General features: G+C 50.5%; 1 protein-coding gene across 7 annotated transcripts in view; it reads right to left on the minus strand.

Annotated features, from left to right (window-relative positions):
- Nucleotides 1–17,236, minus strand: part of ADGRE1 (adhesion G protein-coupled receptor E1) — a 66,855-nt gene that overhangs the window by 24,248 nt on the left and 25,371 nt on the right. Inside the window, exons 1-3 of one of the 7 annotated variants that reach the window (XM_039514979.1) lie at nucleotides 6,349–6,400; nucleotides 2,810–2,860; nucleotides 2,395–2,538 (exon numbers count right to left, since the gene is read on the minus strand). The exons of the other annotated variants lie outside the window; for them this stretch is intronic. Of the exons in view, the coding sequence (XP_039370913.1) occupies nucleotides 2,395–2,538; nucleotides 2,810–2,860; nucleotides 6,349–6,376 (223 nt within the window). The 5' untranslated portion in view covers nucleotides 6,377–6,400. Of the gene's footprint in view, nucleotides 1–2,394; nucleotides 2,539–2,809; nucleotides 2,861–6,348; nucleotides 6,401–17,236 lie in introns of those variants that run through there. 7 annotated transcript variants of the gene reach the window in all.

Raw genomic sequence — 17,236 nt, forward strand, 5'->3', positions numbered from 1 at the left:
GTCATTGAAAGAGAGCAATGGATAATTCTTTGAGGCTTTTGATTGACTTCTTCAGTGTGGTTCATAGTCATTCATTAAGCTGGTTAATCATGCAGCAAGAAAGAAAGGGTGGACCTAGCAGAGCAGGTGGCTGGAGTGGGAGAACCAAGCCAGCTGGCTGACACTTCTGAAGGCATCAGGTGAGGGAACAAATCCCCATCCCTCTCCACCTCCCCTGAAGCCCCAAAAGGAAAAGCAGGAGGTGGTGGGGAAGGTACAGATGGAGGACTGGTGTTGGGGGCAGGGAGGATCTGAGCTGGCTCCAAGGGTTTTTTTTTCCCCCAGAAACCAATCAATCAACATATGGTTTCCTAGTCTGCACCAGTGATTCCCACAGGTTAACACTAAACTGTATCAAATCAAAGCCTTCCTTTGTATCCATTTGATTGTGACTGGCCCCGACATGGCACACAGGAGGCGTGATGCACACAGGAAACCTCCCCACCACACCCTCTCCAGCGGCTGCGTGAGGTACATTCCTTCCTCCCGGTGGATCACAGTCCCCCAAATAGGGGGTGGAGAAATGGGTAGGGCTACAGTATGTTCCTTCCCTCCGCACTTGCCCAAGGTCTCTGACCACATAGAGGAGGGACGTATGCAGGATTCCCCCAGAAGAATGTAAGGGTGCGTAGGGACCCCCACACCTTGGATGGCTCGGTAGCTTCCCCACCCAGGGCTGTATGCAGTTTGCACATGGCTGCTTTCCAGTTACATTGGATGTCCCTGACTTCATTGATGGCCAGATTAAGAGACAGGGGAAGCCAAGTCATTAAATTTCCTGGCCCCAGATCATTCCTTTCTTGGTCTTTTAATCCCATTTCCAGTCAGTAAAGCTCTTTTTGAGAGTGCTCAATGCATCACCTCCAGAGGTGAAAGTAAGCCAGTACGGGCTGGTACGGAGGACCGGTAAGAAAAGGAGACTGGCTGAGGGAGGGAGGGAGAAGCCTGCCCCCAGTATAAGAATAGTTTAAACTCAGCTGTTCCCTGAGTGGTTCAGCCCTCAGGGTTAGGAGTGGATTCTGGCATTCTTGTTAATTTCACTCACAGTAGCTGTGGGGAGGGTATGTTTGACTATGGCAGGGGCAGTCCTTGTCTACCCCCCCGGGGATGAGGGGAGCTCTCTAATACTAATATACACAACAAATACAAGCATTTGGCTGCACAGCTTAAATCCAGAGCTAATAAAAGCGGGTGGAAGGGGAAAACTCACTGTCACATTGGTTTCTTGTCTCCTCCCTCCCCCTCCTCCAGCCAGGTTGCAGAAAAGCCTCTGCATTCCTCCCGCCCCATCCCCAGCAGGGGTTCTCTTCTAGGCTCTAGCTTGCAGTAGGGAGACTGGCTGAGATGCCTGCTGCTGCTGCCTGCATAAGAACAGTTTAAACTCAGCTGTTCCCTGCGCAGTTCAGCCCCCAGGGTTAGAAGCTGTTTCTGGCATCCTTGTTAATTTCACTCCCAGTTGTTGTTGGCTGGGGGAGGGGGGTGATCATGGCAGGGGCCCCCGGGATGAAAGGATCTCCTATATCAAAATCAGGAACCATTTCCAAGTTCAAATCTATCCCATTCCTTCCCCAGCAAAGGATCACGGTTGTGATGTCCAAACTGCTTGCTCTTTGAAATGTTACTGAACTGCGCAGGGAACAGCTGAGTTTAAACTGTTCTTATGCAGGAGGCAGGCTTCTCCCTCCCTCCCTCTGCCAGTCTCCCTGCTGCAAGCTAGAGAGAAGCCCCTGCAGCTGCTGCTCAGTGCCAGACAGGGAGAACGCATGGAGCCTAATGTCTGCAGCCTGGCTGGAGTGGAGGAGGAGGGAAGACACGGAGAAAAACGTGACAGTGAGTTTTCATTTTTTCAGGCTTATTCCAATAGTAAAGTTTTATTACAGACAGTACTGGTAGTAGTAATAGTAGCTGTATTTTCTCTATCTATGTCATGCAATGGGAGGGATCCATGAAGTACGTAAGAGAGGAGGGTTGCTTGCGATTGGACCATATGGGTAAGAAAGGTAAATTACTTTCACCCCTGCCCAAACCCCAGGGCTCCCAGCCGCCTTTGCAGCTGGTAGCTCCGGGGGTGATTTAAAGGGCCTGGCTCCTAGCTTCAGCTGAATCCCCGAGTCCTTTAAATCCTGATTTGGAAGCCTCGGGATTTAAAGGCCCCACCTCTTCTGATAGAGGCCACGCCTCTTCTGGTTGAGGCCCCTCCCCCTCCACAGGACTCTGGAGTACTGGCAAGTCCTTTAAGTTACTTTCACCCCCGAGCACCTCCTTTGCAAGCTCAACCGCATTACAGCAAGTGACAGAACTGTCTCCCCTTTCCAGGGCTCCCCCTCACTTAGGTTGACTCAGGCGCTCAGTCACCTTTGCATCGAACTGTTGGATCAGTGAAGTCTGGGTCCCCTGAAGTGGATACAAACCCAGGTCGGCAGGTGCAGTACTGGCCCTGGATAGTATTGGTGCACATTGCGTGTGTAGGGCACACAGATTGATCATCACACCTGTTAGCTGTAAAATGAAGAAGGAACCAGCACTGGTCATTTAATTAAAACACAGCCCTATTTAGCCACCAGTGGAGCATGTGGCTTTCTGGTGACTAGGGAAGAAGGAGGCAGAGACAAAGATCAAGAGATCAGAAGAGAATGAAAAATATACAGAGAGACATAAGGAGGAAATGGGATGGAAAGTTCTTTGCCCATTCAAAGCCCCCCTCCAGCTGCAGGACACACCGGGGTTCAAATCTGCAGATTTTTGTCCAGGTTTCTAGGCATCAACTTACAAGTGCTGGTGAAACATCGAGTCCCCTTGAAGCAGACGAGCCAGCAAAAGCCTGAAAGAGGAGAAACAACCAAGGATGCTCTTACTGCACTGGGTTTTAGTGCTGTTACCCTGTAGGAGGCTGCGTGGCCTAGAGGATAGAGCAGTAGGCTGGGAGTTCAGGGTGTTATTTCTGGCTCAGTCACTAACCTGACAGTTGACTTTGGACAAGTCCTTACCCCTCTCAATTTCCCCTTGGTCCATCTTTTCTATTTAGACTGTAAGTTCAAGTCATTGTGTCCCTACAGCGCCTAGCACAGAAAGGCTCTGATACTGGTGGAGACCCCCAAGCATGGCTGAAATATAGTCTGTAGATAATAAAAGCAATTTGGGGGGATTTTCAGAGGGCCAAACCCTCCTCGTGGGGAGGATGGGGACCTGTAAACCAGTAGGGTTGGAAGGATTCAATTTATATTGGTAGATGTTGGTAAACGTCAATTTCGCCATACACACCGAAACCCATGAAAAAATATTTCCATCAATAATAACTGAGATTGACCGATAGGAAAAGAAAAATGCTGCTTGAGAACTTATTACAGTTTGATTTCAGGAGATTTACTTTATAGATTGTGACGTGATATTGACAATTTGTGTTTTCACAATTACAGAGCTTTAACTTTTTGAATCTCAAGGTCTATTGTCACTAAACAAATACTGTCTGACTCCCCCCATAGCCTGACCCCTCCAGTTTCCCACAACCGAGAAAATTAGAATAGATAAAAATAGAAAAATAAAATCAAGTTGTGCTCAGCCTACTTCTGTCATTCAACCCAAAGGGAGGTTTGTCTGCGGAAACACTGAGTGAGGACAATCAGAGTTTGTCTCGTACCCACACCTACACTGTAAGAGACTGACTCACTTCTCCTATTACCCAATGTCCCCACTGCACATTTATCAGATCATCTCAGAACACAGTGTGAAAGCCACTTCCTTGTAACCTGCTGCCGTAGTACTGCTGTGTATCAACTGACCCTCTGCTACTTTCACTGACACCTGAGCCTCAGATACATGCTTTGGATGCCACCATCAGAAGCCCAACTGCTCAGCAAAAACCCCTCTGGAGCTGGGAACGCAGGAGGAAATCTCAGAAGTTTACTTCTGTTCCCTGCACTGTAGCAGCTCCAGTGAATGGCTACTTGATACTTCCTCTCCCACACTCAGCTGGAACTAAGAAATGCAGAGGCACATGGTGAGGATTTAAAAACAAAGGGACCAAACCTTTTTGGATCAAAAATATTTTCACCTGATCCTTATTTTTCCCCCAACGGATTCAGCAGTTTACAATAGAACAACGGGTCATGCCAGGCACAATAGAAGCAGAGGAGCTCCCAACCCTTGGCCGTGGGCTTTTCCCAGCTCTCACCGCTTTGTGTTTGCAATCCAGCACTGTGCAGCCCATTACATGAGGTACTTTCCCTTGTGGCTCTAAGATGGCTGGACGTTAGAGGACGGAGGATCTGGAACAGTTTTCCAATAGGACTAGTGGTGGCAAATAACCCGACTAGTCTGAAGATGGAATTCGCCCTATTCATATAATTCTGTTCTATGATGGGACTGTGAACAACAGCAGGTGCCTGGACTCAATGACCCAGATGGTCCCATGTCCTAAGGAAGTTTTACTGACTAAATCCACCATTTGTTATATGGCTTCTCTGAGTTGCATCATGAGTTACACAGCGGTTCTCAAACTTACCAGACTACTGCACCCCTTTCAGGAGCCTGATTTGTCTTGCATACCCCCAAGTTCACCTCGCTTAAAAACTACTTGCTTACAAAATCAGACATAAAAATACAAAAGTATCAGAGCACGCTGTTACTGAAACATGTCTGACTCTCATTTTTATGATATCACTATAAAATAAATCAACTGGAATAGAAATACTGTACTTGCATGTCAGTGCATAGTACATAGAGCAGTATAAACAAGTCATTGTCCGTAGGAAATTTTAGTTTGTACTGACTTCGCTAGTGCTTTTTATGTCGCTTGTTATAAAACTAGGCAAATACCTAGATGAGTTGATGTACCCCCTGGAAGACCTGTGCGTACCCCCGGGGGCACGTGTACCCCTAGGGGAGAACCACTGAGTTAGGATAAAGCTCAGGGGCTAGTCTGGTCCCAGTTACACTGATACCAACCTACAATAACTTCACTGAAGTCAACAAGAAAAATGGGGGGTCTCGCAATTAAGGCCAGATCCACAAAGGTACTTAAGGGTCTAAATCTCAGATTTAGCCACAAAGCCCCTGCTCACTGCCCCCTACCCCTGTAGATGCCTAAACTCACCCGGTAAAACTTTTTCCAGGCATCTGAGTCTCTGCCTCTGGGCACATGCCCTGTTTGCCTTGCTCTTGATGCCTCTCTCACACCTAAGCCCCACAAGTTGGGGGATGGGGACCCCAATCTTGTAGGCGTGCTCAGAGCACACCTCCTGGACTGGGTCCCATTCAAAATTGGGGGAAGGGGAAAAGCAGTGGGGGCGCCTTGTTCATACCTTTTAGCCTGGGGTTAGATCACTCGCCTGGAATGTGGGAGATCGAGGCTCAATTCCCCCTTGTGGCTGATGGGAGGAAAAGGGTTTTGAACAGGGGGGTGTCCTACCCACTGTGCTATGCTGTCGTGGGGCTCCTGAAGTTTGTCCTGTTTAATTAGCTACACAAAGCAGAAGCACTCAAAGAGCCATTGGAGCGGGGGACTGGACACTGGGTCTCCCCTGTCCCAAGCAGGTGTGCTAACCCCCGCACTGCAGAGTCCCTCTCGTTCACTCTGTGGCCCAATGACTATCCCAAAAAGAGCCAAGAGAATTAGAGGATTGGAGCACATGTGTAGGCGAAAGATTCAAAGAGCTCGATCTATTTAGCTTAACAAAGAGAAGGTTAAGGGGTGACTTGATTACTGTTTATAAACATCTACACAGGAACAAATATTTAATATTGGGTTTTTTAATCTAGCAGAGAAAGGTGTAACACAATCCAATGGCAGGAAAATGAAACTAGACAAATGCAGCCTGGAAAGAAGGCGTACATGTTTGACAGTGAGGGTAATTAGCCATTAGAACAATTTACCAAGGGTCATGGTAGATTTCCCATCCCTGACGATTTGGAAACACATCCAATCTTGATTTTAAAAAGATCTGCTCTAGGAATAATTTTGGGGGTAGGTCTCTGGTTTATGTAGACAGGAGGTCAGACTAGATGCTCACACTAGTCCTGTCTGACCTTGGAATCGGTGGTTTATTAACTTTATCAGTGGTGATTTTATGTTTTCCTCCAGGTCATTGATAAAACGAGTGTTCATTTCCAGAGACACAGATCTGGGCTGAATGCCCATCAGTGAAGGGCCCTACACAGATCCCAACACAATTATTGTGTCAGAGACCCTTGTGCTAGGCGCTGTTCGAACAGAGAATAAAGACAAGTTTCCTGCCCTAGAGAGCTTAAGCTAAGGTTCTTTTTTGCCAAGCCCCCGTTGGAAGAAAATAATCCAATTCCTTTCAAACTTACCTAGAACATAGGAGATAAGCTGCTTCATGGTGGCCACTGCCTTCTGCAACCAGACAAGAAAACCGCATCTACTTTATCCTGTTGTGATCTTTCTCAGAGGAAGTTTGCTGAGTGACACAGTTTTTACTGGGGATTCTCATCTCAGCTGTCTCTCTCTTAGGAGGGACACACCTCCCCTGCCCACAACGGCCTCTAAGCATCTAGCTAACATTTGTTATGAGGGTAAACCTACCTCCAGCAGTGCTGGTACTAGGGACGCTGCCATGCCCCTCAGGTTGAAGCACTAATAACAAACACCAAATACACGGTTTCCATCAGCAGCACCCCCCTCCCACTAGAAAAAAAAGTTCCAGCTCCCTTGCCTACCTCCCTGCAATCTACAAGAAGGAAAGTAGCAGGGGAAACTGTGCTCCTTGCCTTTCAGGAACTGAAACTGGCTAATAATTAATAGAGGGATGTGAAGGCTTTAAATAACCTCATGGATGGTTCCTGGGAACTACATGTGACATTCTACAGCTTGTAACCATATTCCTCATTTTTATGTAATCGTGATTTTACATATAAAACAGGCCTTGCAAGGTATCAGGGGAAAGGTTACGCTCTGCTGAAAGTCATTTCTCTATCCATATATGTATATAATTAATGCACATGAAGTTATGAGAATTGTGTGTATGGTTGTCACTAAAACATGCTGTAAGTTGAGGAATCAGCCAGAGATTCGCTCCCCAGAGTCAACAGCAAGGAAAGTAACCAACACCCGGGCGGGGTGTCAAACAACCCATCAACAGCCATTGTCCAGCAAGGGAGCTACAATGCAATGACTCCCCTGCATGAGGCCACACCAGGGGAACTGCTCAGCCCTGCCTGGAGACACAGCAAGGCCCCCCCAGACATGCCTGGACTTGTGCTCCCCAAGCACATAGGACGGAGGATATAAAACAGAACCCAGTCAGGGCCGGCTTTAGGACGATTCTCCTGAATCGGGCCCCCTGCTCATTGGTGAGCTGGAGCGAGTTCCCAAGCTCCAGCAGCTGTCTGCCCCGCCCCCGCCCCAGCTCACCTCCTCCCTTGAACACTCCGCCCCCCTTCTCCTCCCCCTCCCCCGCTTCCCGCAAATCAGATGTTCGCGCGGGAAGCCAGGAAGGGTTCAGAAAGAAGCGGCGGCTTTGCAAGGTGAGCTGGGGCGGGGAGGCTCGAGGAGGGCTCTAGGGAGCTGCGGCACGGCCCAGTTCGGCTCCGGCCAAGCGGCTTCCTCCGGCCCCGGCCCAGCAGCTCCCTCTGGTCCCAGCCCCGCAGCTCCGGCCCTGGCCCCGTGGCTCCGGCCACAGCCCAGACTCTGGCCGGGTGGGAGTTCTGGGGCGTCTATCGGGGGGTGGTGGATGGGGTCGGGGCACTCAGGGGACAGGGAGCAAGGCAAGTTGGGTAGGGGGTGGGGTCCTGGGGGGCACTTAGGGTGGGGGGGGTCTCGGGAGGGGGTGGATAGGGAACAAGGAGCGGGGGGGTGGATGGGTTGCGGTTTCTGAGGGGGGCAGTCGGGGGCAGGACATGGGTGGGGGTCAGATGGCGGGGATGTGCTCACCGGGCGGTTCTCTACCAGGTCGTCATCGGCGGGTCCTTCAGTGCCGCGGAAGACCCAGAGCGATGACCCGGAGCACCGCCGTGTGAATCATCCCTGCCGGGGCCCTGTCAAATCAGGCCCCGCACTTCCTAAAGCCGGCCCTAAACCCAGTGGCCACATGCTGGGCCTTTTTCCTTCACCCACCTCTGCTGCAAGCAACAAGGACACTCTGAAGACTCCAACTGAGGGAACTGGCCCAGATTTCAAGGGTGAAATCTGTGTACTATGAACCGCAATATCCAGCGGGGTGAGAAAAACTGCTTCATCTAAATGTTGCCCAGTCTAATAGGGTCAAGAGTTCAGATGCGTGCTTATATTTTTTGTTTTGTTTTGGTAACTAACTCTGACCTTTTTGCCTATCACTTTTGCCTTTCCTCCTGGAGTAGGAAGTCGTTCTGGGGCTCGGAGCTGACTGTACAGCTTATAGAAACGGAAACACAGACTCTGTGCCCCATCTTGATTTTATGCCAAACCTTTTAAGGTATAAAGTTGGCAGAAATGGCCACCCTTTGTAAAGGTTCCGTGGTCAGGGGGCCTCGCTAGCTGGAGTACGGGTCCTGCATCCCCCTGCTCCCAGAGTGGAGGTCAAATCAGGGGCATGACCAGAGTACATTGCACTGCAGCTCTTCCCTGCTCCCCACGAGGCTACAGGTTGCAGCATAAGTTAGAACAGCCTCGAGGCTGCTCTAACTTACACCAAAGTCCTGAATGGCCCCAGAATAGAGGGAACACAACATTTCTTCTGACTTAGCTGCTGCAGGGTCTCTCCCTATAAGCCCTCCTCTGCTCTGGAATGACTCTCACTTCTGGATATGTCTGAAGTAGAGGTCATGGGGCCCAACTGGGCCAGCCGGACAGGGCTCTAGCACCTGACTGCCAGCGTTCCTGGCACTGCCCTAGGCACCGTGTTCGCAGCACTATGCCTCAGAGGACCTGAGGTAACGCATCAGAGTGGATCTCGTGCTCTGCTACTAGGGGACAGCTGTGGAGACCAAGAACCCTGTCGGGGAGAACAATGGGGAGTTGAGGGGGGGGAGAAGAGGCTACATATTATGAATCCCCATCCACCCATTACTGCAATGGTTAACCCAGCACGGAGCACCAATCCCTGCAGCTTTCTGTTGCCTTATCTCGCTCACAGAGCTCAGTTCCCCTCCTTGGTTTCTTGCCTCCTCTTATCGCCCTGGTGCAGGATGGTGACACTTCTTGTGAAAAAAACTTCCTCTTTGAAGCCACAAGCCAGAGCTGCCCTGCAGGCCCACGCCCCAGACCCAAGAAACCCCGAGTGGTCCCTCGTGGGGGCTAAGGATGTACTTACATTGCAACCAGGAGGTGTGACCGCTGCACTTCTAGACATGTCTGAGCTGATGGGCGAGTCGTACCGGAACACTCTGGCACACTGTTCCGGCACTTCCGTGGCATCTTGTGATACTTCCAGTACTTGCATTCCAGTGCGGCTCAAGTGCTGCATCACCCCCTGATCTGAGCTGGCTTGGGCGTCATGGGGCCAGGAACGAAAGTTTGCATGTGAGTGAGCAGGAGGAGCCGGGCCAGGCAAGGCTGGGAACAGAGTTGGGTGGGGGGAGAGATACCCGGAGGCTGGGAAGGGAGGGGGAGCCGAGCTCAGGGGGTAGAGGCGGGCATGGGACTTAGGGGAGTGGGCAAGGGGGGGGGAGGAACCGGGCTAGGGATGGCTGGGGGGAGCCGGGCTGGGAAGGAAAAGGAGCGGGGTCGGGGGGTTCTTTGTCTAGCTCAGTGAGCAAGCAGCAAATACACTAGGGCCTCCTGAGTAGCAGGGTGTTGGACCGGGGGGCGAGCAGCTGTTCCGAGCATCCCCACACTGTACCTGCACCTCTCCCCTCTTCTGCCCACATGCCCTGTCCCCCGGCAACTGGGTATAACTCAGCACACAGTTTCAACAATGCTTCAACACGTTATATCCAGTACAATCCCCACTGAGCCCTGTGTGGCAACTCAAGCACCTCTTTACTTGTCAGGATTAGCGGGAAATGCTCTATTTTAGGGAGAATGAAAGGCCATTTGGGAGTTGATGGCCCAGAGCAGTGGCAGGTGACTGGGTTCCCTCCCCACTCTGAACTCTGGGGTACACATGTGGGGACGCGCATGAAAGACCCCCTATGCTTATTTCTACCAGCTTAGGTTAAAAACTCCCCCAAGGCACAAATCCTTTCCTTGTCCTTGGATGAGTACTGCTGCCACCATCAAGTGAGTTAGACAAAGATTTAGGAAAAGGACCCCTTGGAGTTCCTGTTTCCCCAAAATATCCCCTCCAAGCCCCTTCAGCCCCTTTCCTGGGGAGGCTTGAGAATAATCTACCAACCAGATAGGTAACAAGGTGAGCCCAGACAGACTTTTGGATTATTAGGACACTAAAAACTAATCAGATTCTTAAAAAAACTTTATTATAAAGTAAAAAAAGTAAAAGAAGCACCTCTGTAAAATCAGGATGGAAGGTAACTTTACAAGGTGATAAGATTTAAAATACAGACGATTCCCCTCTAGGCAAAACTTCAAAGTTACAAAAACAGGGATAAACCTGTTCTCCTCTTAGCACAGGGAAAATTCACAAGCTAAAACAAAAGATAAACTGACGCATTCTCTTGCTATACTTACAAGTTGTAATCTTAGAGACTTATTTCAGGTGTGGTTTTAGGAGAGGGTTTTTTTTTTTTTCCTGCCTGGTCCCTCTCTTTGTCAACAAAGAAGCACAAAACAAAAAACCTCCCCCCAGAGATTTGAAAGGATCTTCTCTTATTGGTCCTTTTGGTCAGGTGCCAACCAGATTATTTGAGCTTCTTAACCCTTTACAGGTAAAGGAGGAGATTTTTTGCTACCCTTCAGCTGTATAGTTATGACAGCAGGGAAGGGCCTGGACTCAGTCCTTGGTATCAGCTATTTCTTTTGGATTTGGGGTCATGGTGACATCCCAGCCATCATGTAAAACACTTCCCTGTGGCCTTGTGACCTGCACACAGAGATACCTCACTGCCAAATCCCCATCCTAGGAGGGGAGGGGAGGAGGAAGGCTGCAGGGTGCTCTCCCACCTCCATGCACCCAGTGGCCTAAGCTTGCCACTGCCATGCTGGAGCCTCCACATTTATTTATTGACAAAAATTGCAGAATTTTGCAAAATTTAAAATATTGTGCACAGAATTTAATTTTTTGGTGCTGAATTCCCTCGGGACTATGGGGGTGCTGGGCAGTTAGGGGGGCTGTGAGAGGGGTGCTGGGCAGTGGGGGTGTCTGTGGATGGGAGATCGCTGGGCATAGGGAGATCTCTGGGTGAGGGGCCGCTGGGCATGGGGATTGCTGGGCATAAGGGGGTGGGAGTACTGGGCAGAGGGGCGGTGTGGCGGGGCAGGCTGGCAGCGCAGGGCTGGGTCTGGGGGTGCAGGTGGGAGGGAAGTGCAGGGTTAGCGGTGAAGGCGGCACAATTAAACTGCTTTGAATAAAGTCCACGTGGCAGGTTTTCCAAGCTTGTGTTTGTGTTGCTAAGAGCAAGTCGGGCATATGGGCACCAGTTTAATAATACTGTGGAGGGCCCCATAAATCCTAAGGGCCCTGCACATCCCCAGCTGCAGCATAGACATACCCTGAGGTACGTCTCCCCCTGGCCCATTGGACTGTAATGTACCAGGATCGCTGCTGGGTCCCTTTTCAGCAGTAGATCTCAAAGCGCTTAGAGGGCCCCCTACTGCCCAGTTGAACAGCTTGCTAGTAGCCAGTGCCATAATCCACCACAGGCCGGGGAAGGTATAACTGGGTTCCTGGAGGTCAGGGCCATCGCTGGCTGTTAGCCAAGACAGCTAAGCCTCCGACAGCCAGAACTGGCTAATTGCCCTGCTCTGTTCCTTCCCTAGGACGCGTCTGGCACTGGCCACTGTCAGAGACAGGTCACTGGGCGAATGGACCATTGCTCTGACCCACTGTGACCGTTCTTGAGGCAATCCCATGCTGAGGGGGGAGGGGGCTGGTGGCCACATGAGGCTGGGATCCAGGCACAGTCACACCCTGTTGGTGGCGGAGGGGCAGCAGCAGAGGGGTGCAAAGCAGCAGGGGCAGTTGCACATGTGGGGGTGCGCACCGGGCCCAACAAGATCATGGACAAAAGAACCGAGCTTTCCAAGGGGGGGGGGGGCGTAGCAGAGACAGGACGCCGCGTGGATGCCAATAAAGGGGGGTCCTGTATTGAGCTGCTGGATACAGACCCACTGGTTCCCTCAGGCACTCTAGCTCCCAGACTGTACTTCCTGATGTCACCATTAGGCGTCTTTCCAAATCCTGGCTTGCATTAAGCAGCCATGGGGCAGAGCGCAGGCTGTACTGAATTCATAGGACAGCACTACTGGGCATGCTCGACAGCGCCCCCTTGCTGTGAGGGAGCACTAGGAACTGCACTTGGACCGAGCATTGTGGGGATTCGGGATGTGGTTGCTTGTACCCCATTTCCAGCCACTAAAGGGAGACACAATTGAGCCTGTATATTTTAGGGCGTAGGAACAAAACCACTGAGAAGGTGTTTTAAAAAGACACCACGAAGTCATGCATTCAAAATCAAACTCATTTTACAGTATTGAAATGCCGCAGACATGCAAAACCTGCTCAGATTTCAGGGGACTGAAGGATTGTGCGGGGGGGGGAACGATAAATAAGGAGAAAGGGAATCTTCAAAAAGCAGCAGCGGATTAAGCTATAGCTAGATTAAACTATAGGTGCTACTGGCCCGTGCCTAGGGAGTCTAACTTGTTCTAACCACTAGACCCCACAGCCAGGGATAAAAGAACCCAGGAGTCCTGACTGCCAGCACCCCCAGCTCTAATCCTCACACCCCTCTCCCCTTCCCAGCCCGCTGATTTAACCCCGGGATCACACTCCAGCTGGCAGGTTGGTCTCGAAGTTCTGATCCTGCAAGCACTTTAAAGACGGCAGATTCAAGTTCTGCAATAAGCTTTTCCTTCTCCTGTGGCGCGATGGCGTCTCCTGCCTCCCGGCCAGAACGTCAGCCCTGCAAGGAACGAGAGACACCAGCATGGTTCCGGAGGGGAAAACACAATCTCCCAAGAGAGTTTTGGTATCAGATGAGTGGGATCAGGCCTTCTGTGCACTCGGATTTAACCCAGACTTCAAGCTCCTAGCGTAGCAGATTTCCATGTCTATTGGTGTCACTGGAGCTTCCCCGAATGCTCTGAAGTCCCTGAGGGCTGGTTTGCACCCAGCTTTTGTGCAAATTTAACTATATCAGTCCAGACATCACGGCTGCCCTGCACCGGGGAGTCCTGACTCCCAACCCCCTTTGCTCTAACCACTAGACCCACCCCACTTCCAGAGCCCGGAATAGAGCCCAGGAGTCCTGACTCCCAGTCCAGTGCTGTAACCCTGCCCAGATCTAGCCTTTTGGATGCATCTGGTGAGGGGCGGCAAAAATCGCAGGGTCATTGGCTCTCTTACCGCTTTGCTGCTGGTGGCTAAAGTAGACATGGAGACATCGGAAACGTAGGACTTGGGTTTGCAGGTGAACCGTCTCTTGTACTCCTCCCGCACCTGGAGATGCAGAGACAGTCAGTGGTGCCGAGAGATCTCTTCTCTCTAGGCCTTATCTCCATTTCTAATGTGCCCAGCACCTCAGCATCTGGGTGCTATGCAAATGAACAAGAGCTGCATCTAATCCTGCCTGATAAAAGGAACTTGAGCCCCTGATGCAGTCATTGGGGCTCACTGGCTGTTATCCATGCGGAGACTTACAGCTATTTATGCTCCCCTTCCTCTATGCCTTGGTACAAGTTAGAGCAGCCTCAGGGCTGCTCTAACACTCGGCTTCCTGTGGCAGCAGAGAATTCCCATAATGCAGTGCACTCTAGACTTCCACCCAATCCACAACCCTGCATTGGAGGAAGAGCCTTTATTGGAGATAAGCATGGAAGGGGATTCTCAGGAGGCCTTTTCCCTCGAGTTTAACAGCCCTTCGAGGTGCCAGACTGATTATTTTAGGGAAGTTCTCCAGGGAACTGAGAGGCTAAGTGACTTGCCCAAGGTGTCGACAGCACAGCGTGGAATTGCGCCCAGTCTCCTAAGTGCTCAGCTAGTGCTTCAGCCTCTGGGCCATCTCTCCTCTCCACATAAGGGGCTGCTCCATCGCTCTGTTACTGGGGGAACCCTGGGGGCAAAACTTGGGGGGATCTTGCCCAGTAAAGCGTCCTTAGCCCCCCCTCCTCTCTGCTGGCAGGGGGTCTGCTGAGTCTATCAGGGGACGAAGGGCCCTAGGTGGTACCTGGCGATTGAGGAGACAGTGCACCAGGAAGATGAAGGCTCCCTGCAGGCTGTTGACAACGGTGAATAAATACGCCATGACCGTGGCGGCTGGGCCGACTTGGAGGACACCGAAAATCCACGTGCAGCCCAGAACGAAGACTTGGGCGATGGCTTTAAAGGTCAGTAGCCTGGAGAAAGGCAGAGGGAGAGATCCCGTGATGACAGGCCTCTGGAGGGTGGCTGAGTCAGGGGGTGTGATGTTATTGATATAAACTGGGACCATATAGAACATGGTTTGCAACCAAGGTCCTGTAGTGGCACCAAATCTTATGTAAAGGGGATCATATAAGGTGTCTAAGACCAGGTTATGGGTTGCTGGTTATGATTATGCTGTCTGTATGTCTGTATCATTTTGTATTTGAAGTTATGAGTATTGGCTGTACACTGTCTGTATTTCAAATCTGTGCTGTATTTCTGGGAAACATCCCAGACAAGTTGGTGCTAGCTCTGCCTAGCCTGCTTGATGGCCCATTAAGGACCATCAGCTACATAATTGACCCATTGAGAGGAGGCAGATACGCCTTGTAACTCAGCAAAGTATGCAGGGTCTTGCCCATATGACTCCAGACTCCATTTTGCTGTAATTTTCCACAGTAAGAACAAAGAGGTTCTTACACCTGGAAAAGCCTATATAAGGCTAATGCCTCATCTCCATCTTGTCTTCAATCCTGCTTCTTACCTCTGGAGGGACTTTGCTACAAGCTGAAGCTCTACACAAGGGACTGATGACCCATCCCAGCTGGGGATGTTCTCCAGAGACTTGATTTGAACCTGCAGTTTATTCCATCACTGCTACAAGCCTGAACTAAGAACTTTGCCATCCCTGTATGTAATTGATTCCATTTAATCAATTCTAGCTCTCATCTCTACCTTTTTCCCTTTATGAATAAACCTTTAGATTTTAGGTTCTAAAGGATTGGCAACAGCGTGATTTGTGGATAAGATCTGATGTGTATATTGACCAGGGTCTGGGGCTTGATTCTTTGGGATCGAGAGAACCTTTTTCTTTTATTGGGGTGTTGGTTTTCATAACCATTCATCCCCAGGATGAGTGGCACTGGCGGGGATACTGGGAGACTGGAGAGTCTAAGGCAATTGCTTGTGTGACTTGTGGTTAGCCAGTGGGGTGAAACCGAAGTCCTTTCTGTCTGGCTGGTTTGGTTTGCCTTAGAGGTGGAAAAACCCCAGCCTTGGGCTGTGACTGCCCTGTTTGAGCAATTGGTGCTGAATTGGCACTATCAGTTGGGTCCCGCCAGAACCACATCGTCACAGGGGGGTCCGGGCCGAAATGGTGAATGCTTCCTAAAGACCCAAGTCTCGCTAGGAGGGGCTGGGACGGATTCAGATCCTGTCTGGATCAGGCAAAAGGAGCCCTGTGACACACTCACCAGCACTGGCTGCAGGCACATAGAAACACAGAGAGAGCTTTGCTTCTATGTGACCTGGCTTTCGGGGTGACTATCCCAGCCGGGCCCCATTGCAGAGGGCAGGTGGGGACGGGGCGAGGACGGTGTCAGTGCGGGGTACACAGCAAGGAGCAGAGCAGGTTTGTAAATCCAAGGTGTCAGAGATGGAGGAAAGCCCCTTGAGAGCAGATCTCCAGCTGGTTCAAATCGGCAGAGCCCATAGAGAGACACCAGCTTCCACCAGCTGAGGATCTGTCCATCCAGGCTTCGCAGCAGCCTCACCCTCTCTCCTGCATTCTAGCACCCTGGCCACTCCATGGCTGAGAGACACAAACAATGGGGCATCCAGCACTGCCCTTGGCGGGCTGTCAGCCAAACTGAGATCTCCAAGGGCTGTCCCAGCACTCAGGGAGGCTCACAACTCCCACTTCAGCCCAGTTTTTAAAAGAGGGAAACTGAGGCACAGTGACTTGCCCAAAGTTACACTGCCAGTAGCAGAGCTGGGAATGGAACCCAGGAGTCCTGACTCCCAATTCTAACTGCTAGACCCCACTCCCCTCCCCGAGCTGGGGATAGAAGCCAGGAGTCCTGACTCCCACCCTGCCCCCACCCCCTTACCACCACTGAACTATACTTTTCAGCTCTGCTTTTAAACCAACATTACCTGGTGTCCTTAAGGGTGGACACTTCAGTGTTGAGGCTGGAAAGCTTTCTCTGCAGCATCCAGAGGGTTAAGGCAAAAAGGACGGAATTAATCTAGAATCAAAGTAGAGAGGTGGCAAAATTTGCAAATACAAAATTGCTCAAGATAATTAAGTCCCAGGCAGACTGCGAAGAGCTACAAAAGGATCTCTCAAACCCAGGTGACTGGGCAACAAAATGCCTGATGAAATTCAATGTTGACAAATGCAAAGTTATACACACTGGAAAACAGAATCCTAATGATACATATAAAATGATGGGATCCAGATTGGCTGTTACCACTCAAGAAAGATCTTGGAGTCATTGTGGAGAGTTCTCTGAGACCATCCACTCAGTCTGCAGCGGCAGACAAAAAGCAAACGGAATGTTGGGAATCACTCAGGAAGGGATAGATAATAAGAGAGAAAATATCATGTTGCCTCTATATAAATCCATGGTACGGCCACACCTTTAACACTGCGTGCAGATGTGGTCGCCCCATCTCAAAAATGATATATTGGAATTGGAAAAGGTTCAAAAAAGGGCAATAAAAATGATTAGGGGTCTGGAACAGCTGCCATATGAGGAGAGATGAATAAGACTGGGACTTTTCAGCTTGGAAAAGAGACGACTAAGGGAGGATATGATAGAGGTCCATAAAATCATGACCGACATGGAGAAAGTAAATAAGCAAGTGTTATTCACTCCTTCTCATAACACAAGAACTAGGGGTCACCAAGTGAAATTAATACGCAGCAGGTTTAAAGCAAACAAAAGGAAGTATTTTTTTCCCACACAACGCACAGTCAACCTGTGGAACTCCTTGCCAGAGGATGTTGTGAAGGCCAAGAC

Source organism: Mauremys reevesii, linkage group 25, assembly GCF_016161935.1.
Source record: "Mauremys reevesii isolate NIE-2019 linkage group 25, ASM1616193v1, whole genome shotgun sequence".
Classification (NCBI taxonomy): Eukaryota; Metazoa; Chordata; order Testudines; family Geoemydidae; genus Mauremys; species Mauremys reevesii.